The 23,410-nt window shown below is 32.8% G+C and overlaps 4 protein-coding genes and 1 long non-coding RNA gene across 7 annotated transcripts; 2 read left to right on the forward strand and 3 right to left on the reverse strand.

Annotated features, from left to right (window-relative positions):
* Positions 1–49: 49 nt before the first annotated feature.
* Positions 50–5,643, reverse strand: LOC105199610 (peroxisomal membrane protein PEX16). Its single transcript, XM_011166773.3, has 6 exons — positions 5,506–5,643; positions 4,322–4,700; positions 3,999–4,245; positions 1,218–1,494; positions 611–714; positions 50–527 (listed from the first exon to the last, which is right to left on the reverse strand). The coding sequence occupies exons 2-6, from the start codon at positions 4,446–4,448 to the stop codon at positions 272–274; spliced, it is 1,011 nt and encodes a 336-aa protein (XP_011165075.2). The 5' UTR covers positions 4,449–4,700; positions 5,506–5,643; the 3' UTR covers positions 50–271.
* LOC105199612 (lysoplasmalogenase-like protein TMEM86A) lies at positions 5,643–12,909 on the forward strand. The gene is made up of 6 exons (XM_011166777.3): positions 5,643–5,995; positions 10,058–10,221; positions 10,335–10,528; positions 10,637–10,752; positions 11,614–11,724; positions 11,829–12,909. The coding sequence occupies exons 1-6, from the start codon at positions 5,975–5,977 to the stop codon at positions 11,946–11,948; spliced, it is 726 nt and encodes a 241-aa protein (XP_011165079.1). The 5' UTR covers positions 5,643–5,974; the 3' UTR covers positions 11,949–12,909.
* Positions 7,094–8,312, forward strand: LOC113003759. Its single transcript, XR_003268669.2, has 2 exons — positions 7,094–7,981; positions 8,113–8,312. It is a non-coding gene; the product is annotated as an uncharacterized LOC113003759 (long non-coding RNA).
* A 379-nt stretch (positions 12,910–13,288) lies between the features above and the next one.
* On the reverse strand, positions 13,289–16,389 carry LOC105199607 (3-oxoacyl-[acyl-carrier-protein] reductase FabG). 2 transcript variants are annotated; one of them, XM_011166768.3, is made up of 4 exons: positions 16,372–16,389; positions 14,896–15,212; positions 13,816–14,017; positions 13,289–13,717 (listed from the first exon to the last, which is right to left on the reverse strand). In XM_011166768.3, the coding sequence occupies exons 2-4, from the start codon at positions 15,210–15,212 to the stop codon at positions 13,475–13,477; spliced, it is 762 nt and encodes a 253-aa protein (XP_011165070.2). In that variant the 5' UTR covers positions 16,372–16,389; the 3' UTR covers positions 13,289–13,474. The 2 variants fall into 2 exon arrangements, with proteins under 2 accessions (XP_011165070.2, XP_011165069.2); XM_011166767.3 differs by lacking the exon at positions 16,372–16,389 and adding an exon at positions 15,763–16,087.
* A 3,316-nt stretch (positions 16,390–19,705) lies between these two features.
* On the reverse strand, positions 19,706–23,254 carry LOC105199602 (3-oxoacyl-[acyl-carrier-protein] reductase FabG). Of its 2 annotated transcripts, none has more exons than XM_039452886.1 (4): positions 22,926–23,254; positions 21,578–21,894; positions 20,260–20,461; positions 19,706–20,169 (listed from the first exon to the last, which is right to left on the reverse strand). In XM_039452886.1, the coding sequence occupies exons 2-4, from the start codon at positions 21,892–21,894 to the stop codon at positions 19,930–19,932; spliced, it is 759 nt and encodes a 252-aa protein (XP_039308820.1). In that variant the 5' UTR covers positions 22,926–23,254; the 3' UTR covers positions 19,706–19,929. The 2 variants fall into 2 exon arrangements, with proteins under 2 accessions (XP_039308820.1, XP_011165062.1); XM_011166760.3 differs by having other exon boundaries at positions 22,532–23,235.
* Positions 23,255–23,410: the final 156 nt, after the last annotated feature.

Below are 23,410 nucleotides of genomic sequence, written 5' to 3' on the forward strand. Positions count from 1 at the left end.
TAATAAACTAATCAGAGCGAAGTAATGAAACTGCTGAAAGAAAAATCACTTTCTTATACCCTTCATTTATTTCTATAAATTAATGAAACAAAATATACCAAACAATTATGAACACCAATAACTTTATCCCGAAATAGTATAATAGAGAACAATATAAAAATAATGTAATTCTACGACCTTCCAATTATACAAATTATGGAATGCTTATATTATACAGCTTTCGTATTTGTGCAAAGTTTAGATTATGCATTCTTCGTAGAGAGTCCGTAAGTTAACGCGACCACATGTAAAAATACATATTCTGCATATATGGTAAATTCTTTTCGACAGCACTCGTCAAGTATTTGGCAAAAGGCACGGAGGTAGATAACGTGTCGAGTAGCGCGTTTATCTTATTGCGGCTGTACTTGTCGTAGAACGGCGATCTCAAGATGTACAACAGCAAACTCAATCTTCGACGCACGAGCTCTTCCTCCTCATCTTTACTAAATAGTGCTTTTTTGGCGCAACGAGCGAAGACATTTAAACTGCACAAACAATAAAAATTCAATTAAGCTGAGAATATAATTTATCAAATTATGTATAATAGCTCAATATATGCTTTGTATACCTGGCTAAATCGATAATAAGCGACAATATCCACGGCGGCCAGTGTTTCTGGTTAGTTATGTACATACTTCCAAGATGGAGCAATGGCTTTGTTACATAAAGACTCTGAAAGTTGTATATTTTTTTGTTATGTCTTTTCCTATACTAATAAACAATTATAAAATTATATAAAAAATATAATCAGTTTTAAAAGCATCCTATGTATAATAATACAAATAAAGGAATATAATAATAAATATAACAAATAGTCTCATTCCAAAATATTCTATATAAGATATTTTTGAATTATTAAACATTTCAAAAATATATGTATAGAATAATACAAGAGAAAATAATAAAACAAGATTAAATATAGATAACAAGTTATAATAAAGTCTATAATAATACAACAATAAAATTTAGCAATAATCAATTTTATCTATTCTATAAAATTTAGCAATCTCACTCTCTCTCTCTCTCTAGATGTATCTTTTTTGACAAAAAAAATTCATAATGCTTTGATTTTAACAAACTCTAGTAGAGACGTTTTAATTTTTATATCAAATTTATAATAAATTACATACATAATACATGAATGTAATATTTTGAAGTACTATGTTTTAACGAACCTCGGCTAGTTTCAGATTCCTCACAGATTCCTGGTTCAAAGCCAAATTTTCATTCTCGTCTACGACAGAAGGCAGAGGTTTCCACGCTCGTACCTCTATAGGAGCCGAATATTTTACACTTCTGACAACAGTGCCCGATCTTTTGAGCGTAAAGCCCTCCTTCAATTGCACTTTGTTGACAGCTTTATTGAATTTCTCCCTGTTAAGCGGCGGTGTCGCTGGACTCTTCGTTACTCGTTCCTTATATACATGAACTAATATCAATCGTAATATGGACCTGGAATGAACAAAAGTTGATCAATAATGCGAATGAGGATTCGTCTACGCACTGAAATACTACTCATATTTTTCTTACATTAAACCCACATAATGACACAATTTATAAAATATTGCTATATAATTTGAGAATAATGCTTTATATATCAAATATTTCATGATATTTATATTACAATTATTTGTATCTACTACTTCCTTTTATGTAACATAATTGTGCAAATGCTACATATTATTTACATAAAGTATGTGATGCTTCAATGGTTGTGCATCTAGATGCGCAATGGTTCACTGAGTGGTTAAGTAGCAATTGAAGACGATTGATTTTTTATCGTTTTTACTCTCCAATCCTTAACTCTTGTCAGAGCGTGGTGACCTCTCAATGTATTTTTGTGGCGTGCATTTTTTTACAATTTTTACAGATATACGAAATCTACAGTTTAAACACCAATTCTGAATAGTCTAATTTAGAAAGATTTTTAAAATACTCTCAGTGGTTTGCCATTGCCTTCCGAGAAGTATTAGATAAACGATCGAATTAGATAAAATTAGATGTTTTTAATCAGATTTGGACCCGGGTCTTTGGCATAGAGAGCAATCGCACAACTCTCTACATCACAATCACTACTTGGATCCAATCAGCTACTTAGCTGCAATGAGCGCATTTGAATGCATTAAATACTTATTTAATTGTTGGAACTATAGTCTAAGAGCGTGCTTGGTATAACTGGTAGTTGGTAAAGCCCTTGCGCGAAGCCCTAGTAAAGGACACTTTTCTTCTTGATGCTGTGCAAAGAAAAGCTCAGTTGTTAAATTGTTGCTACAGCAAAGCTTAAGCGTTATGACTGAAATGAATACGTGTCGCGCTTCGAAGCTGTGTTCCTTTGCAAAATCAATTGGTCGTTACAGTCGCTACAGTCGATGCCAATCCTATCCTATCATAGTAATTGTTTGGGTATATATTAAGCTTCATAGAACCAAATATTCAGTTTAAAGCAGTCATCTCAAAAGATTCGTTAGATATGGAGATCTTTGTCACATGAAGATATTAATTATTTACGTATCTATATGTTCTACTTGTGTCTATGTATTATGAAATTTTGTTAACTAAATTTTTCTATAAATTACATTAACCATGCTCTTATTAGACAGACTATGCAGATGTTATATACAGAAATAGTTAATTGTATAAATATAATATCATCGTTACTTTTTTGAAAAAAAAAGAGAAATTATAACATTGCAGTAATTTTTATAAGTAACGATGATATTCATGATAACTCTTTATGATCTGTTCAATCTAAGATCACGAAAATAATTATGAAACATTTTCGTAAATTTATAAAATGTTCAAATAAATATTATAAATATTTTATAAATAAATATTGGGTGCTATCGTGTTCGGAATAGAGTCAATCAAAACCTCTTTGATTCGAATACAAATTGACTTTGAATCAAAATTTTCTGGATTTACATTACGTGCTAATTTAGAACTTAAATATTTTCAATAACTTTGTAGATCCTATTTAATAAATGAGAAAATTAATCACAAGAATTTTAGAAAATAATTACAAAAAAGAATGTGCTAAATCTATACTACATGCTAGACAATAAGTATGAGGATATTATACTGATAAATAAGCATTGCATACATATTGTATACATTATAATTTACTATTGAAATGATAGTATTTTGTTAGACTTTATTAGAAACTTTATTAAAAAAATCTAATAGTTCAATTTTTGTTCAAATTTGTTCTAAATTTTGTAATATCGTGATACAAAATAAAATGTTGAAACAAATTTATAAAGACAATTGTCTATCGCTTACACAAATTTTTAAATAAGATAAAAACAACAAAAAAATTTTGAAAATCGAGAAATAATCAAGCACAAGAATTGATACGCGCTAATATAAGATTGATCTCGTGGTAGATATAAAATAACATAATCAAAATAGACAATCGATTCAAAATTGAATCATAGATGACTTGATATTCTCAAACTATTCGAATTCAAATCTGTTAAATTCAAAAATGAATCTAGTTGGAATGTGATTCAATTCGATTCCCAATAAGCACAATATTGGAGTAACAATTATAAATGTTGATTTCATATGTATTTTTTTAAACATTTTAAAATAATGTTATATAAACATTTTTTAAAAAGATTATTTGATATACGACTTTTCCCAAAACATTGTTGAAATGTTTTATGAAATGTTTTATAAAAAAATTTATCTTCCCAATGGTAAAAATTTGTTCATATTGTATAGACTAGTTAAATACATTTGAAAACGTTACATGTAATTAAATATCGCTGTAATAACATAGTGGCAATAATTTTATGCTTACTGAGTTTAAATTCATATTATTTCCACTCTTCTACTAACATTCAATATATTTTGAAAACTTTATCCTAAGAACTTATCCAGACATAACTGTCGTTGAGAGCTGGCGTGCAGAGTCAATTATATATTGCCAAAATGGAAATGCATTGAATGCTTACTTGAACAATTGTATAACTACGATTATTAACCATCTTCCTTTTGATCCCCACAACTTCTTGGCAGATACCTCGAGCAGCGTCTCGGTGTACTCCACCACGGTCAGCCAAATTTTTATCTTAGAGTCAAACTGAGGTATCTTTAAGTTCTGGCGTCTGCTGTTATACAAAAGCAAGTCATTGCAGAATACAATTAGATTCGGTATGGAATAAATTAATTCTGAGGCTAAAGTCGAATTGCGCAAATGTCCTGCAAGAAAAATAAAAATTTTAGTGTGGTACACAACGGAACGTGACAGTTAAAGTTCGATAGATTGTTTTCTAACCAAAACTGAAATAAGACAAACATCTGACGGTAGCTTCGATGTCGGTCAGTAATTGCGGATTCGCCACGATCCAGTTTTTATAGGACATCAGAAGATTGTTCAACGTGGAATTAACACAGCTCGCCATTTTTCTGTTATGTTTCTAATTTTACAACAAAATATTCAACAGAATGCTTCAATCAAGCTTATCTCATTACGAAAACATTAATCATTGCACTGCTGTGCCTCGAGGCTGCCATCTTTGATTCCAAAGGTCGACTTCAGGTTGAATTTCGATTTTGAATTCGATTCCCTTCGACGCGCGGGAATCGACCGCTCTCGAGCGATAAAATCGATTTCTTGTTTTGAAATTTTTATTCTAAAGATGTCTTCGAAATTCCTAAAAATTTAATTTGATGTAAACGTGTAAATGCTGGGAGAAACTAAACACTATAAAATATTCAACGTAAAGACGCGTAAACACAAGATCTGTTTTTTTTACTTTACTACTATTTACTTTTTTTTATACATTTTTATACTTATTTTATATATAGATTTTATTGTTAAAAAAAACTTTGTTTAATTTATTTATATTTGCTAACTGCGTAGCATAAAAATAATTGATTAATTAAAATTATCTAGGTGACTGTCGAATTTTTAAATTGCATAAAAATCTAAAAGAAATTATTTTAAAAAATCATTAATTGTTGGCTAAATTTACATATGAATAATTTGATTACCGAAATGAATTTAGTCGATCGTCTACTAGTTTAATGATATTTATTTTTAATTATTAAAATAACTATAAAATCTTTTCTATTATGCTTCGAAATTCTTCGTACAAACGATTTCATACAAAAACTTTGTTTAATTTATTTACATCGGCTGCTAGTGTTTCACCAATATACAAGTAATTAATTAATTAAAATTATTACACTTGAAAAGCAAGTAACTGGGCTCAAGGAATTAAATCAGATGTACAAAGGTATAAATGTCAATACAGAGCCGACACCTGATTAAACTAGAAACGAGACAAAAATTAAAATTATTAAAGTTAGACTAAATTTTTTAAAAGTTATCTGATGACTGTCGAATCTTTTTAATTATCTCAGAGGTCATACGAAATGCAAGGCAATTTCATAGAAAAATTGTTTAATAAATTATTCATCGTCGGCCAAGTTCGTACGAACAAGTGTTCGACTCACGAGTGCGCAGCCCCGGAATCCCGACGACGACGACGACAACGACGACGACGACGACGACGACGACGACGTTGGCCTGGTCCGCCAGTTGGCCGCACTGGCGATGCAATCGACGGCGGCGGCGACGGCGGCGGTGGTGCGTGGTGCGACGGTACACGACCAGCACACACGGACGGAGAGCGAGAGCCCCGCTGACAGGGGCCGCGCGATGCACGCGTGTATGTGTGCGTGTGTGCGCGCGTGCGACGCCGTGCGTCGAAAAGCGGTTGTCGTATAAATAAACGGCGAGCCTGCGAGCGATCAGCATTCGCGGAACCCCAGTCACGGTCTCGGTCGGTCGGAGTACGACGGCGACGACGACGACGACGACGACATTCGGAGCGAGACATACACATACACACACACACACACACACAGGTGGCTGCTGCGGCGTTGTTTCCTCCCCCGCCCCTTCGGTGTCCTTCGACCGAAGATGTCATCGCCTACACAAGTGGTAAGAGGACGAGATTGTGACAGGCAGTTCCCGCTGATAGAGGCCCACGTATCTCACCCTTCTTCCGCACCTCGCTAGAAATTCATTTCATTGTTGTTTATTTCATTCATTTTTCTTCTTTTTTTTTTTTAAATCAAACCAAATCGTCGCGATTGCCGCCGTTCTTTCACACGCAGCCCCGTTTGATTTAAATCGAGAGTAGCTGCTGTGTGCACCGCTGCTGTTTTGTTTTGTTTTCCCCTTTCGCGCGCGCATGAATCACGTACTCGCTCTCTTTGTGCCTTTGTTACAGACGCGAGTGGTAGTTCGAGTAAAAATAGAATTTATTGAATTAATCGTGATCTAGGTAACCTACCTGCGCGGTGGTAGCCGAAAGATAAATATTCAATTTGCACATGGAAACGTACGTCTCGTGACGTGCTCGCGAAAACATACACATTTTGTGTATATATGACTATATGCACGAAATTATCGAGACGCACGATCAGATGGATCGCATTTCGCAGGAAAAACATTTCTCGGGGAGGTCTAATTTTCGCGCTTCCGTTGCTCTTATACGTAATTATTCAATTATGTTGATTTAAATAATTTGCATTTTTCGTGAGAAATAAGAGGAACTAAGAGACGATGTTTTTTTAGCGCTTATGCTACGTCAATTTCACAAGAACCTACGCAATTATTTATAATTTATAGACCATTTATATTCATGTATTATGAATATGTTAATTATATAATTATGTAATATATCATTTTTAATATGTGATGTAAATAGCACACTCGTGCAGAATTTTCCAGCAATGTTGCACACTGAAAAAAATATGTTATTTGATTAAAATGTTCAACTTGATTAAATTTCTTTAATTCAAGTATTTATGTATTAAGTTGAATTTATAAAATTTATTATTAAACAATAATAAATTGAGTAAATTTTTCTACTCGATTAAATTTCCTGAGTTCAAGTGTTTATGTATTTATTTAACTCAAATACATAAAATACTTGAACTTTAATTGTATATAATTAAAATTCGAGTATTTTGCAATTGAGTTAAATACATAAATACTTGAATTTAAGTATATATAATCAAAGTTCAAGTATTTTATGTATTTAAGTTAAAGAAATTTAATCAAGTAGAAAAATTTAGTCAATTTAAGATCCTTTTTTTTCTTAGTGCAGCAATATTTTCAACGCTTCAACAATATTGCTATAATGTTCTGTGCTGTATGGAATAATAGTACAATACATAATTATAATTACACATTTTGTATTCACAAATTGTTGTAAATATATAAATATAATTACACTATAACTGAAGATATTTAAAAAATTATACAAAATCTCATATAAAAGATATCTCGCTATGTTCTGAGGTATTTTCTATTTTTTCGAGAACGAAAAGTTTTAGCAACCTAAAAGACACTGAGAGAAAAAATATCTTAAAGCAAAAAATTTTACTTAAGAGCAAAAAATTATTTACTCGGTGGGTCCCAATAGCTCATTTACCTGCAGTCAAGTTAAAAATTTTTTAATTGATATATTTATAGGTTTAAGAAAATATATTTTTTCATTAAAAAATTTTTTTTCTCTCAGTGTATCTTTTATGTAACATGAGATAGCTGGAGATAACTTGAAGATATCTTTTAAAAACCAAAAAGAAATCTTGCGTGACAAATATTAAAAATTTTAAAAACATCTCATAAATATCTCCTATGAAAAATGTTTATATAAACGTGTATCCTATGTAATCTTATTTCAGAGTTATAGTCATTTTTGTTCTTCAGTAATGTGTAGCTGCTTATCCTTCTCCTGGGAGGTATTCAAAATGATTACTTCCGGTCCGTATTTGTAAACAATGTTTGATATTTTCTGGATATTTCCTACCTCGATTTCGCACGTTCTATTCATTGAGCTTACTCATTTCAGTTCGTTCTCTTGCTAGAGCGGTGTAGAGGTTTATTATTACTCTTGCAAAAAAACAGTAATAATAAGTGAGTATCTAAATTAGAAAATGGTATGTATTTGATGTTTGGACTTGCCGACTGTAGTTCAGCCGAAGCAAGAATGTTTTTACGCGGAACGTTTCCCTGTAATAGACATCTACCAAATAAGAAAACAACAGTTACAGGAACGCCCATGAGATACAGGTTCGTTTAAAAGGCGAGTGGCTGATGGTAGTAAACCAGTTAGTATCAGAATTGCTAATCTTGAAGAACGGATCTTGAAGAAAATGATGGCAACAGTACGTGAAGAATAACAGCAATACTGGAGAACAAAAATGATTATAACTCTGAAACAAGATCAAATACATGTTTACACGAACTTTTTTCATTATTTAAATGTCTTCCTTCCGTTGCCGAAATTCCCACATGTTAGGAAATACTTTGTATATATTATATACTTATATTATAATAATAAAAATATTATAATTACAATATAATTATAATTATTATGTATTTGCAATACGTGAATATAAAATGTGTATACATTGCAAATAATTACATCTTCGAGAAACAAGCGTACAAAAAAAAAAAACAATGTCGATTGTTTTATTTCCAGGAAAAAATGCAAATTTTTTAAATTAACATAATTGGACATCTGCAATATCTGCATACGGAGACAAACACCGGAACAGAAAACATATTCGTTGAAAGTTAAATATAATTATAAATATATATTGTATAATGTAAATATAATATATATTATATGCGATGCATGTATTATTGTACATATTATAAGCATAAACTTATATATTTATATTCACGTTTTTTTATGCTTTTGTATCATTTATAATTATACTTAAATTAAATTTTTCTACACTAAATTCCTCACTCTCAACTAAATCTCTTCAAATAACTGGACTAACAGCCGAATAAGTAGCATCGACGAGTCGCAAAATGCGAACGGAAATTGCAAAGTGAACAGCAAGAAACTAGAATTTCCGCATTACGTGCATCCTGTTTGAAATTCCTTAAAGATTAATTCAATGTGGTTGTTGCAATAGAGCGCTATTAGAGAAATTACCGTATTGGCATAAAGTGACTACTCTATATCAAAGACCATTGTGCATCCTGACGGTACCAGTATTAGATAATATAGTATCATATAACTAGCTGGATTAGGTCAATGATTAGGCCTCAGTGACTACGGATAAATCTCATTCAAAGCATGCACTATTATTACGCAGATTTCACGGTTGAAGAGCAGCTTGCAACGTTCTGCTGAATGTTTGAACATATTTTTGTAATAATACATGTCATTTTTTTTCTTCAACTAGAGAAAATATATTGAAAACAATAATAAGTACATAAATATAAAGAATTTTATAATAATCGTAAGCGCTGTTAATATCATGCGATTACAAATTAAAAATTCAATTTGTAATTTAAAAATTAATCTGTAAATTGAAAATTAATTTCTAATCACAGTTTATTTAAACAAATTAAAAGAAATGGAATTAATCTCAACCCGTTACGGCACATTATAAGCTTTAAGTACTCTGCTTCGTAAAACGTGTTTATTACTTAATTTATTGATTACGTAGAGTTTGATGCAATTGTGAAATATCAAATGATAAGTCAAAGATAATTAAAGATATTCGTAGCGTAATCTGTTATGTTCTCAAAGCATATCTTTATTTTTTTTATTATTAATAAACTGTGTTTTCCAAACTTACCTACGTATAGATAAGTTATCTCAAGTTGTTTGTTACTGAAAGTAAGCATTAACTTTGTCAATTTAGATACGTTTGCACCAATACAGCTTAACTTTAAATTTGTTTTAACTTACTTATCTCTTTTTTTTTATTTCTTACAACTGGAAATAAATGTTGCAACATTAATGCAACCAAGCTTTAATGTGATTCAAATTGAATCTGTGAATAATCCAATGAAATTTTTTTTTCTGTTATGCAATTGTCTCATATCAATAATTTTGAAAAGCAAATGGTTTTTTAACATTATCACAAGTGCTCCATTATCGTCATCTTTTCGTGTATCGGTACAAGTCTCTCAATACGTTACAAGTTTCTCAATACGTACAGTAAGGCGTTATTTTTCACATTTCAGATAAAAAGCGTTGGGCCGAAATTGGTGCCGTTCTTCAAAAGCGTATCTGTATATTTTGTATTGCTCGCCGAGCAGCCATCTTTGCTGACGGCGTGTCTCAAATGCTTACCGATAATAAGTCTCATCATTTTCGTCCTCTTACACGGGATTAGTTTGTCTAAAGAGTAAGTCACAAAGTGCTCGTCACGCATATACGGACATTAATATAATGATTATTTTATTTTGCAATATTCTTTTGCTTCCAGCGTTACTAACATTAAGTGTCCTCTTTTTGCAGATATGCTTTCTCCAGACGCATATTAACGGGATTAGTGTTTAGTTGCATAGGTGACGCATTATTAGTGTGGCCTAATTGCTTCACCGCGGGAATGTGTATGTTTGCTGTTGCGCAAATTATGTATATATTTGCATTTGGATTCAAACCACTTAATTTAACACTCGGGGCGGTAATGTACGCGTCTTGTTCAGTTGGTAAGATTCACAAATACAGATATTGCGAATTTTGTTTAAGACCGATCAGATATTTGTCTTCATCGATCGCTCTCCGCGATTAATTGATGATTAATGTACCGTTTTCAGTTATATATACTTTGATGCCTGGATTAAATGGAGTTTTAGCAATAGGAGTGCCAATTTATACAGTATTAATCACTACTATGGCATGGAGGGCCATATCAAGAGTACAATTCTTTGGGGTAAGTTTATATAGTAATGTAGAAACAGTAGAAAAACAGCGTCTGATTTTACATGTATCATTAATTGCTGTTTCATCTTCTTTGTAATAATTTTTCTAACTTGTTATTCACTTAAGGGGAATATTTTAGTCTAAAGCGCAAAAAAATGACATTTTTGGGAATATTTTTTAAAGAAAACTATTGCACATTCCAGCAAAGGAAAATAAATTTAAATGAAAAATTCTAATTCATTTTAATTTATTTTAATTTATCCGAGTTCGCACTTTCGAATCCTGGAGTATTTTTGAAGTAAAATACGAAATGCGCTATTTGTTATGTTGAATTCGGATGTATTCATCTCCAAATTATATTATTTTTAGATTCGAAAAATCAGAAGCGCGAATTCGAAAATTTTGAAATAAATTCATTTTGATCCATTTTAATTTATTTTTATTATGATATTCCTCTATGCTTTTAAATATCTACTTATTTGATAAATATCTATAAATTTTGGTATGATAAAATGTTTAGTAATTTTTATGTTATGTAAATTTAAAAAGAAACATTTTTCAAGCCCGACACGATTTTTCAGAAACTATTGAAAAAAATAGTTCAATTTTTTCATGCTCTAGACTAAAATGGTCTCTTAAAACACTGCAATTAGTATTGATTTTTGTACACACTGAGAGAAAGGATTACTTAATTCAGATAAATATGTTATTCAAATAACAACTTTATATGAAACAAGTAATATTTACTTGTTCGACGTAAATGAGTTATTTGAATACTACTAATAATATATATTTATTTGGATCAAGTAATCTTTTCTATCAGTGCATAATCAATACGTCAGGGAGAATTAATCACATTTTATTTATTTAGGAGTTATGGACATGGACTAAATTGTGCAGTTGCATTGGAAGCATTTGCTTCGTCATATCTGACACTTTGCTCGGGTTTCATTATTTCCACAGTCCATTACCTTATTCTCAGGTACGTATTATTATATGTATATATGTATAGCGCTCCTATAAGCCTTGATAATTCTATGATAATTTTCTAAAACGTATAATAAATGTTCGATTTTCACTTTACAGGTATCCATCATGTTGACATACTATGCAGCACAGTTAGGAATAGCACTTAGTGCAGTAGATTCAAAAAATAGTAATAACAGTAATAACAGACTAATAAATATTTCAGACTTTATCCACTAGTAAAGACTGCAATATTTATTCCTAAGTGTTATCCAAACAAATTTATCTGCAAAAACAAAGCGGATAGAAAAGGGGTCTTTTTACGTCTGCTTTAAATTATATGCATAATTCCAGTAGGAAATCGTTGTGATAATCATCTTTGACATGTTGAATATTTCAAGCCATATTATCGAATAAGGAGATTCACAGAAGAATTTCAGTGATAGGATACTTGTACCTTTGACTGTAGAAATAAACTTATATTTCTTTTTTTATATTATTGATGGAATGCAAAGAGAAGTGTCCTATAGGGATTTCATACTAACCATATGTGGTTTCCTATTTTTTGTATATGTATAAGACTAGAAAAAAATAGAAATATTATTATCATTATTAAAAATAGATATAACGAGTATTAGTACTCTTAGAAAAATAATTTCTTAGCGGAAACTTTGTTGTTTCGGAAAAACAGTTACGTTATAGTGTTATAATACGTCTTTGAAGATCGAGATTTTTTGAAGAAAATATATTATAGTGTTAGCACTGAGCGTTTCTTACGCATAAAAATACATTTAACCAATTATATAAAATTGATTATTTTTCATATACACACATTTAGGCCAAAATGCAATAGTTTATTTGCGATACATCGCAAAAGGCAAATATATCGAATATTACTTTTGTAAGAAAAGTTATTATGTATGAACCATATAGTATATCTACATGAGTATATCTACACGTTATATAATTACGATATATGTTGTCGGTGTTATCATCCTTCAATGTAAATTATCATCTTACAGTGAACAAGTTGCAATATAGCTATAAATTGTACCATAAAAATATGTCGACTCTATATTATACGTTACTATTTATATCATGTTACACATTATACGTTGTATCTTTGTTATAATGTGAATCGTTAACACTGCCATTTTCTTTGGCAAAATAAAAACTAAATGATTAGTTCACACAAGTTCAACTGGATGTCTAGTTAAATCGAATTTTTCATATAGAAAATTATAATATTTATAAAATAGATATAAAATTAAAAATTTTTATCAATTAAATTTTTAAATAGAATGTTTTTTAGTTTAATCAAACGCCTTAATTAAATGTCGTTTACTTTTTAGTGTATATTTGTTTGAAACTTAATTAAAAATCTTTTTACTTTCTTTTTTACAAAAGGTGCATTATAAAATTGAAAATATTCACTTATTGCAGTTTCTGCAATGATGATTATTGTTTGAATTACTTATACTCGGGCTGTGTTATGAAAACGATATTTTTATTCTATTTTCTCTTTTTATTAAGTAAAGATATAAGAACCTTTTTTTAATAGAAATAGTATAAAAAATTAATTATGAAAAATAAACTCTGAAATATTTTTTTCAATGCGTTTTGTTCGAACTACTCAGCGGAGTAGGACACACATTACATGTAGCAATTCGTTTTTATACTATAAGTACAATATGTATTATGTAGTATATATTATCTGTATATTGAAAAATATACCATATATCATTTATAAAGATGACATGAAACCTTTAGCGAGGACACATGGCATGTCTACCTCCGTCCACAGGTATTGTCGCCCCTGTTATGTAACTAGCATCGTCACTTGCTAGAAATGCAATGGCCTTCGCGACTTCCGAAACGTCGCCCGTTCTTCCTAGAGCATGCGTCCCTTTACTGTGCTCGAAAAAGTTTTTAAGCTGCTCTTGAGTCATTCCACTTCTCTCGTGAAGATTTGTTTTTATAACACCAGGATTTACAGCATTCACTCGCACCTAGCACATTTCAAAATAGTACAAAATGTAATGATATTTAAAAATGACATTAAGTCGTTATTGAAAAAGGAAAACGGCTTTCATTATTTTTTATATACCTGTTTGTCTGCCAATTCTAAAGCGACGCAACGCGTAAATTGATCTACGGCCGCCTTACTCATACAATATGCTAGAGCTCCTGGGAAAGATCGTAATCCACATACACTAGAAACGTTGACAATATTACCCTTTGTCTTGATTAAATGTGGCACTGCTAGCGCCGTCAGTTGATACACCGAGCGAACATTTACGTTGAAAGTACTGTAAATATATAATTTTGTTGGTAACATGTTCACAAAATAGATTTTTCTTTATTAATATGCATGCACAATCATGTTCCAGTATACACTATCAGTATTTAAAATCTATAATATCTATAGGATTACTGTACCAATCAATGAACAAGTAAACTTAATATAAATTACCCTTTTTCCTGAGTGATATTTTTTGTAAAACGTTCTTTACAGCTTTTTAAAATATTAATAACATTTATTGTCAAATTTAACAATCTTATTAATCTAAATATTATTTATAGCTTCAGTTTATGATTGCGTTTTAAATCTGATAAATATTTCGGTGCGCAATTTATGCAATTAAAATATATGTTATAATTGATATAAAAATATTTTCAAGCACCAAGATACATTTTCAAATAAAAAAAGATTTTTCAATCAAATCTATATAAAAATTAAATTTTAAAAAATGTCGATTAATTTACAATTTACTTACAAAGTCTTATTATTTTAATCATATCACATGAAATACCTTCTTGGAACCCAACCTCGAATATTTTCACCTTTGCATCTATTGAAATAATTAAAAAAAAACTCTAAAAATTCATGAACATACTTTCAAATTTCTACATTTAATTACATTAAATATCTATATTTCTTTTGGACAAGAATAAAATGTAGTTCAATTTAACTACCGTTTAAGTTTTAAGAAAAGTTTCAAGAAGTTTTAAGAAAAAAAAAAAAAAAAAAAACATCCATGGATAGAAATCAGACATAGAGTATCCATGAAAGAGCTTCAATATTTTTTTTCAACAGTTATTTACTTGTTCAATGAATGGTACAGTAATCCTATGTAACATGAGCTTCAACTTTACTGGTAGTATAAATAGTTGTGTCATATCATACTTGTCATATTGTTCCATGCTTGTGGTCTCTAAACTACCACCCTCCAAAATTCCAGCGTTATTAACTAAAACATCCAATTTGCCAAAATGCTTAATTGTCGAATCGATGATATTTTTCATGTCGTTCTCGTTCGTTATTTCACCCGTTATGACGAATGGCTTAGATTGCCCACATTGCTCGGCCACCTTATCTAAATTCTGCTTGTTGCGTCCAGTTAATGATAGCGATGCACCAAGCTGGGCCATGTGAACAGCTGTTGCAGCTCCAATTCCTGAGCTAGCTCCTGTTATCAGAATAACCTGTCCCGCAAAAGACATCTGAAATAAACAAAATATTCTTGGCATCATAGACAAGTCTTTTTTTAATTCTCTGAACAATCAATGATCATATATTATGTGCAAATGTAGCTTATACAAAGTGAAGGTTGCAATCCACTCCAAATAAGAGTTGATACCCTGTTCTGTGTCCATTGGGACGATAATTAAAGGTTGCAACAACGCACATGGCTGATTATATAATACACGTCGATGACTAATCTCAGAGCTATGTGCAATATCTTAACTCATACACAGAATGTTACAAATTTTATAATATTGCTGGAATATTATGTGCTGTATGAGAAGACATTGATGTAAACTAGGTTAACGTTCATCAAATTTAAATCTATGTGCATATAATTATTAATAACTAATGATGTTATGTTTGAAAATCAGCAGAAATATATTTAATTTCTATAATGTCTCTTAAAATGGACTAGGTTTTTGGAGGAAAGAGGTATGTAGAGAAAATTAAGATGCGCCGATTATCGTTTTGAATTATGTCAAAACAATGCGGTTTGCATAATACAATATACATACGAATACTTACGATGATAGTACAATGATAACCGCAAAACACTTAGAAACTCGTAAAAAAATACGATAGCGCAATATCCGGCTCGTAATACGGCGTTAACAGACACGTTATTACACGATGAATGATGAATGACTTGTCACTTCATATATACTTATAGGATCTGCCCCACTCCGCTATTTGCATTTCAGAAACTGTATCTGCTATGTTATAATAGACAGAAGCCTGTTTCTCTTGTTCATTAGACCTTGAATTTCCAACTCCAAAAAAAACATGATATCACAAGAGAAGCCAGAGAACGGCCATGCCTTCGATTCAGCTGATGAAAGTTTTCGAAACGCCATCTCTCCAACGTGGACGTACACTACGATGCCAAAGTATAAGTTAGGTTTTGAAAAGCAAGCACGTCGCCCGATTGTTGGCACACCTGGCGAAGAAAGCGCCGAGTGCGCGTTTACGAAGTCAACTTGAAATTGTTTTTGTTTTAACCGCTTTCGCGCGACCGATTGATTCGTCTCGTCGCACCGTATCGACGATAACTTACGCGAATACAAGGGAGACGAGGCGCGCAACGCCGAATTTTAGTTGCGAATAAACAGCACATACGAGTACAAATTGACTCACCGTTCGCCGTTGATCCTTCCAGCTCCGTCTCGGCCGTAGCTCTCGAACGTTCGAGGTCCTCACGACGATTCGTCTTGATCGATTCACATTTGGCACGAACGCACTCGGCCCTTCGTTTTTGGCACTCTCGAAACACTCCCGGTACTCACGAGCGTCAAAAATTCGGGATACGAGGCAACGAAGAAGATGCAAAGCACGATTGAACGCGACACAACTTCGCACCGTGCTGACCGTGCATCGTACCCGACACGAGGAAGGTTTGCACGAACGTCCGACACTTCACACTTCACTTTCGGCACTCCACGACATTCTCGAAACACTCGCTCGCATGAACACTCGTACGGGACGACGAGGATGCGAGTTGAAATGCGCCGCGACGCGTAGCGACGTCGCCCCGTCCTGCCTAACCTACCTTCTTCTTCTTCTTCTTTTAAAATTGGCACCCGTCCCCAGTGTTTAGGGCAGGGACGATTTGGCCATTGCAGAAAGTTGTATGGGAAACAAAAGGCTTAAATAGGAATACAGAATATGATTGAACAAAAAGTAAGGAGGATTGCGTCAGCAATCCTAACCGCGCTTTTTCACTCTATTACAAACACGCTTACTGGTACACGGTCAACCAGCGACCTGCCTAACCTACCGATTGACCGGCCGGCCGACGCTGTATGGCTGTATACTGCGTAGCGGCGCGAGCCGCGCCTGCGCCGCCGTCGGCCGTCGCTACGCAGTACCACGCAGTACGGCAACGGTCGGTCAGTCTGTAGGTTAGTCAGGACGACACGACGTCGCTACGCGTCGCGGCGCAGCATTTCAACTTGCATCCTCGTCGTTTAATTCACTGGGGACGGGTGCCATATAAATCGGAAGAGGAAGAAGCATCCTCGTCGTCCCGTGCGAATGTTTGATGCGAGCGAGTGTTTCGAGAATGTCGACAGTGAAATTGTGGCGGGGCTAGTATGTAACCAAACATTCGTCGTGTTGGATACGATGCGTGGTGTGGAGTCGTCTCGCGTTTAATCGTGCTTCGCATTTTCTCCGTTGTTTGGTATCCCAAGTGTTCGACGTGCGTGAGTACAGGAAATACCGAAAACGATGCGTCGCGTTTTCGAGCTAATCAGGACGAATCGTGATGTGCCTCTGTGGCGACCGAATGTTCGCAGTGTCGCGTTTGGCCGTTGGCGCCACAACTTTCGTTTGAATACGTTCGCGAGGACGTCATGTTGCTTCGTAGTGCGAAGCAGTGTGAAGTCGCGTCGTGTGTTCAATCGCGTTTTCTCCGTTGCTCCGTCTCCCACATCTCGAATTTTCGAAGCGCGTGAGTGCCGTGAGTGCCGAAAGCGAAGTGTTGCGCGTTCGTGCCAAGTGTGAATCAAGACGCATCGTCGTGAGGAAGATCTTGGACCTCAAACGTTCGAGAGCTTTGGCGGGACGAGACAGAGCTGGACGGAGGGACCAGTGGTGACCGGTGAGTCAATTCATTTGTATCTATTGTTTATTCGCCTCTATGGTTTAGTATTCGCCTTTCATCCCGATTGCGCTCGCATAAATCGCGACAATACGAATCAGTGAATTGCGCGAAAGCCGTTAGCATAGGAACGATTTGAAGTTCGTGTGAGTACGCGCTTGGCGCTTTTTTTGTCAGGTGCTCCAACAGTCGGGCGATGCGCTTTCCGAGGTCTAACCTATATCACCGACGAGGTAATTATTATTATATCTCTCATCGGTGCTTATATATACATTGGCATCGTATACCCACGTTGTAGAGATGGTATCTCAAAAAATTGTATCAGCTGAATCGTGGGTATGACCATTCTCAGGCTTCTCTCTCTAGTTACAGCCCTTTATCCCGCTCTAAATCTGCTATCAAATGACTTGGCATTCGCTTCTCTGCTTTCTTGATAATGAATATAATTTTTATCTTAACAAACAAAAGCAATAATTTTTAATTGTTAATTTAAGAATTATTTGGCAAAGGAAGAGATGTCGAGAAAGCTCATTTTTAGCATTTCTGAGGAGAGGAAGATGCAATTACATCCTGATAAGTTCTACTTTATTAATAAGTAACTTTTTTTAATTACAAAATTATTGCAAACAAGTAATACAATGACGCTAAAGCTAGCAGACGGACCTAGCAGACGGCCGTCGCGCGCCACGCTCGGCGCAGCGGTTCTCAATTAGGTTTTTGCTTTCAGCGTCTGCTGCATTAAAAAATTGTTCTAAGCAGATAATTTCACAGCATACATTATATATCACTACAGAACAGTCGTACAAATAAGTGACATTATAGGTTTCACAAAGAAAAACCATACTAAAAACAATATATATGATGTTGTGAGAATTAAAGACTGCATTCGGAAAAAATTCTCGAAAATACATTTATATCTCTGTTTCTAAGAGGGCCCTTTTTTTGAAACTTGCTCACACCTTCAGAATGACATTAGAAAGTTACTAGTAAAATTTTAAGAAATGACCCCTCTGAGAAGTTGAGTAATAAATAAATTTATTTTCAAAATATACGACAAACGTCACTCAATTTGGCAATAAGTTATTTATATCTCGACTCTTTTCTTAAAATTTTACTGGTATCTCTCTAACGCCATCCTGGTGTGGGCAAAGTTAAAAAAAGGGCTCTCTTAGAAACACAGATATAAACACATTTCTGAGAATTTATTTCCGAATGCAGTCTTTAATTCTCAGAACGTCATATTTATTGTTTTTAGCATGTTTTTCTTTGTGAAATCTAAAATGTCACTTTGTATGACTGCTTTGTAGTGGTATATAATGTATGCTGTGAAATCATATGGTTAGAACAATTTTTTAACGCAGCAGGCGTTGTGAGCAAAAATTTAGTTGAGAACCACTGTGTCGAGCGTCGTGCGCGGCAGCCGTCTGCTAGCTTCAGCATCATATTTTCCAATTGTAAAAATTATTTAAAAATAAAAGAGATCAAAAAGGTTCGTCCTTGGCATTCCTGAGGAGAGAAGGATGCAATTATATCTTGGTACTTATGATTAAAAATAATATAATAATTTAATAAGTAATAATTTTTTTTTAATTGTAAAAACACTATTGTAAATGTTAAATGGAACGATAGGAATAACTGAACGTAACAATTGTTTAAAATCGGCATTTAAATTTTTATCTAAAGAGATAGCATTTGATTTCCATCTTCCATATTAAAAAGTATTATTATTAACTTTTCCAAAGGGTTCAAAGTTTATCAAAAGTGAGTTTATAAAAATTTATACTGAATTTAGAAAGAGCGTAAATCAAAATTTTATATAAGCCAAAAATTGTGAGATATTACAGATTATCAATCTTAAACTTTGCTCGATTAAAATATACAATAAGATATATTTTTATTTGAGATGTAAGATAATATATTGATTATGCATACACATTCAAAAAACATAAATCTTAACTTTTTAGGAAAATTATTTATTACATTTTTTTTATATTCGATAATAAATCATGTTTATTTAACAAAAAATATTATCTGTTGGAATATAGATAATGAATCTTTCATAAAAAAATATTTATAAAGACGATATGAAATCTTTAAGAACACATGGCCTGTCTACCTCCGTCCACAGGTAATGTCGCCCCGGTTATGTAACTAGCATCGTCACTTGCTAGAAATGCAATGGCCTTTGCGACTTCCGAAACGTCGCCAACCCTTCCTAGAGCATGTACCTTTTTACTATGCTCGTAAAAGTCTTCAACCTGTTCCTGGGTCATTCCACCACGCTCGTGAATACTTGTTGTTATAACACCAGGATTTACAGCATTCACTCGCACCTAGCGCATTTCAATAATATGAAACATAATGATATTTAAAAATGAAGCTGTTGGAAAAATGAAAGTGGCTATCACTATCTTTATACACACCTGATGCGTTCCCAATTCTAAAGCGACGCAACGGGTAAATTGGTCCAGGGCCGCCTTACTCATACAATATGCCAGAGCTCCTGGGAAAGATCGTAATCCAGCTAAGCTAGAAACGTTAACGATGTTGCCCTTCGTCTTGATTAAATGCGGCACTGCCAGCGCCGTCAGTTGGTATACCGAGCGAACATTTACGTTGAAAACACTGTAAATATATGTTGTTGTTCACAAAAATATATGTTAACAAAATAGAATTTTTTTACTAGTACGCATGCACGATCATGTTCCATTGTACACTATCAGTACTGAAAATCTATAGAATTATACCAGTCAATGAACTAAAAACATATATAATATAATAACGTAAATTAATATGCTTTTATTATGGGTGGTATTTTTGCCAATAAGTTTATTACAGTTTTTTTGAAATGTTAATAAGATTATTAAATTTAACGATCTAATTAATCTAGATTTTATTTATAGTTTCAGTTTGCGGTTGCGTTTTAAATCTGACAAATATTTCGGTACGTAATTCATGCAATTAAAAAATATATGTAATAATTGATATAAAAATATTATTATTAAGCACTAAAATCTATTTCGATAACAAATGATCAAATTTGTATGAAAATTAAATCTAAAAAGTATCAATTAATTTGCAATTTATTTTAAAGTCTTATTATTTTAACTTTTACAATATGAAGAAGGATACCTCGTTGGCCCCAACATGGGTACATTCTATCTTTTCATTTATTTAAAGTGATTCAGAAAATTTCTAAAAATTTATGAATAACTTTCAAAGTTCTATAACAAATATTTTTACTTTTCGTTAAAAAAATAAAATGTTGATTAGTTTAATTACCTTTGAAATTTCGAGAAACAACCGAAAAATGTCTAAATTCATGAATATAATTTTCAAATTTTTACATTTAATTACATCAAATATCTATATTTCTTTTTGAAGAAGAATAAAATGTAGTTCAATTTAATTATTTTTGAAATTTCAAGAAATATCTATAGAAATCAGTCAGATATGGAATATCTATGGTTGAGCTTTAATATTTATCAGGGTCGAAACGTTTCATAATTGTATGAATCAATAAATTGGAATCTGCACATGTCCATCCGGTGTTGCCTTTTATTGGCACCTTGTGATGACTTTGATCTTTGGAGCCTAATTGTCGTGATTACTTTAATATTTATCTTCAAAAATTATTTACTTGTTCAGCGAATGGTACAGTGATTCTGTGTAACGTGGAGTTTCAGTTTTACTGATAATGTATATTAGAACACAACTATTTATGCTATCAATTTATCATACTTGTCATATTGTTCCAAGCGCATGGTCTCTATGGTACCAAGCTCTAAAACTCCAGCGTTATTAATTAAAATGTCCAATTTGCCAAAATGTTTAATTGTCGAGTCGATGATGTTCTTTATGTCGTTCTCGTTGGCTAGCTCGCCCGTTACGACAAGTGTTTTGGACTGGCCGCATTGCTCGGCCACCTTGTCTAAATTCTGCTTGTTACGTCCAGTTAACGACAGCGACGCCCCATGCTGGGCCATGTAAACAGCTGTCTCAGCCCCAATTCCTGAGCTGGCCCCTGTTATCAGGACAACTTTTCCCGCGAAGGACATCTGTAAATGAATAAAATGTTCTCTTCACACCAGAAGCAAAAGTCTTCCCAGCAATTATATAACCGCAATGATGAAATCGCAGATTACAACTTGTAGTATCTCGATCGCACATCGCACACAAGCGGGCACACCATGTACGTATACTATTTACACATTATACAAGCAAAGCTTACTTTAATACACGTAAGCGGTGTGCACGCTTGTAGGCGATGTTGGATCGTGCTACTAAAAGCCACTTTCTACGATCTCATACATATTTAAAAGTTATGTTTTATATGTATTAATCTAATATAATCTGCCTTTTGCACGTACCAATCGCAGAAAAGTTTTTTTGAATTAATTCTAAGCACAAGCAAACGAAACATTTCATTTATTTTCACAGAGAATTAATCCAAAGACTTTTTCTGAGATTAGTACTTTCAAGAATACATAAATATGTACGCAATACATAAAAATCATGTTATTACATATAAAATATTAGCTAGTTAATGTAATTAATATGGCAATTGGATTATTTTATAATGTATATTGATAGAAAATTTTTATGCTATAACATAAAAAATTTATAATTATTAGTTTTCTTTTCCACATTATAACACAAATTTCCTGAAAGTATGTTTTGCATATGAATACTTACGGTGATTATGCAATGATAACTTCAATTCACTTTAATCCACTTAAAAACTGAAGCGATAAGAAAATGCTATGTGCGCAACTAACTTGTACTGTTGCAGCTTGCTGCGGTAGATATGAAATGACCGAAATCACTGGATATACAGAATATCTGATGTCTATACGATACATAGACCGAGCGTTCAGGGAGTGGGGATGTAGAAAACTTAAAAGAGGTAGCATGCTTTGGAGGAAAAAAAAAGAAACCAGAAAGAAGACAAGAGAGAAAAAGACAAAATATTGGTCCAAAGCATGCTATTTCTTTTTGTTTTTCACGTGTGAGCTTTACTTCTACTTCTCGAATGATCGGTCTATGTATCCTATGTCTATGGTATACAATACTATAGTGTCTGCTCAACTGTTAATTCTATTTGCTTCTCAAAAACGGTGTCTGCTAGCTCTTTATCTCGCTTCTAAATGCTGTTAAATGTCTTGGTGCACTTCTCTCTTTTCTTGATAATATAATTTTTACCTAGATTTTTACCTTATAAGTAAACAAAAGCAACAATTTTCAATTGTTAAGAATTATTTAAGAATGAAAGAGATCGAAAAGGCTTGTGGCTCCTTGGCATTCCTGAAGAGAAAAGGATGCAATTACATACAACTTGGTCCTTACATATTAACAAAAATAATTTAATACGTAATAATTTTTTTTTATTGAAAAAAAAAACTAACAAATGTCAAATAGAACGTTAGAAATAAGTGAACAAAGCAATTGCTTAAAAACAAAAAAATTTTATTTTATGTAAAAATACACTTTTTGACTGATTTTCAGTTAGCGCTATTCCCCTTATCTCACTAATCTGTACACAGGCCAAATCGGTTATTTGAATTTTTATCTAAA

The sequence above is a fragment of the Solenopsis invicta genome, chromosome 8 (genome assembly GCF_016802725.1).
Source record: "Solenopsis invicta isolate M01_SB chromosome 8, UNIL_Sinv_3.0, whole genome shotgun sequence".
In the NCBI taxonomy this organism is placed as follows: domain Eukaryota; kingdom Metazoa; phylum Arthropoda; class Insecta; order Hymenoptera; family Formicidae; genus Solenopsis; species Solenopsis invicta.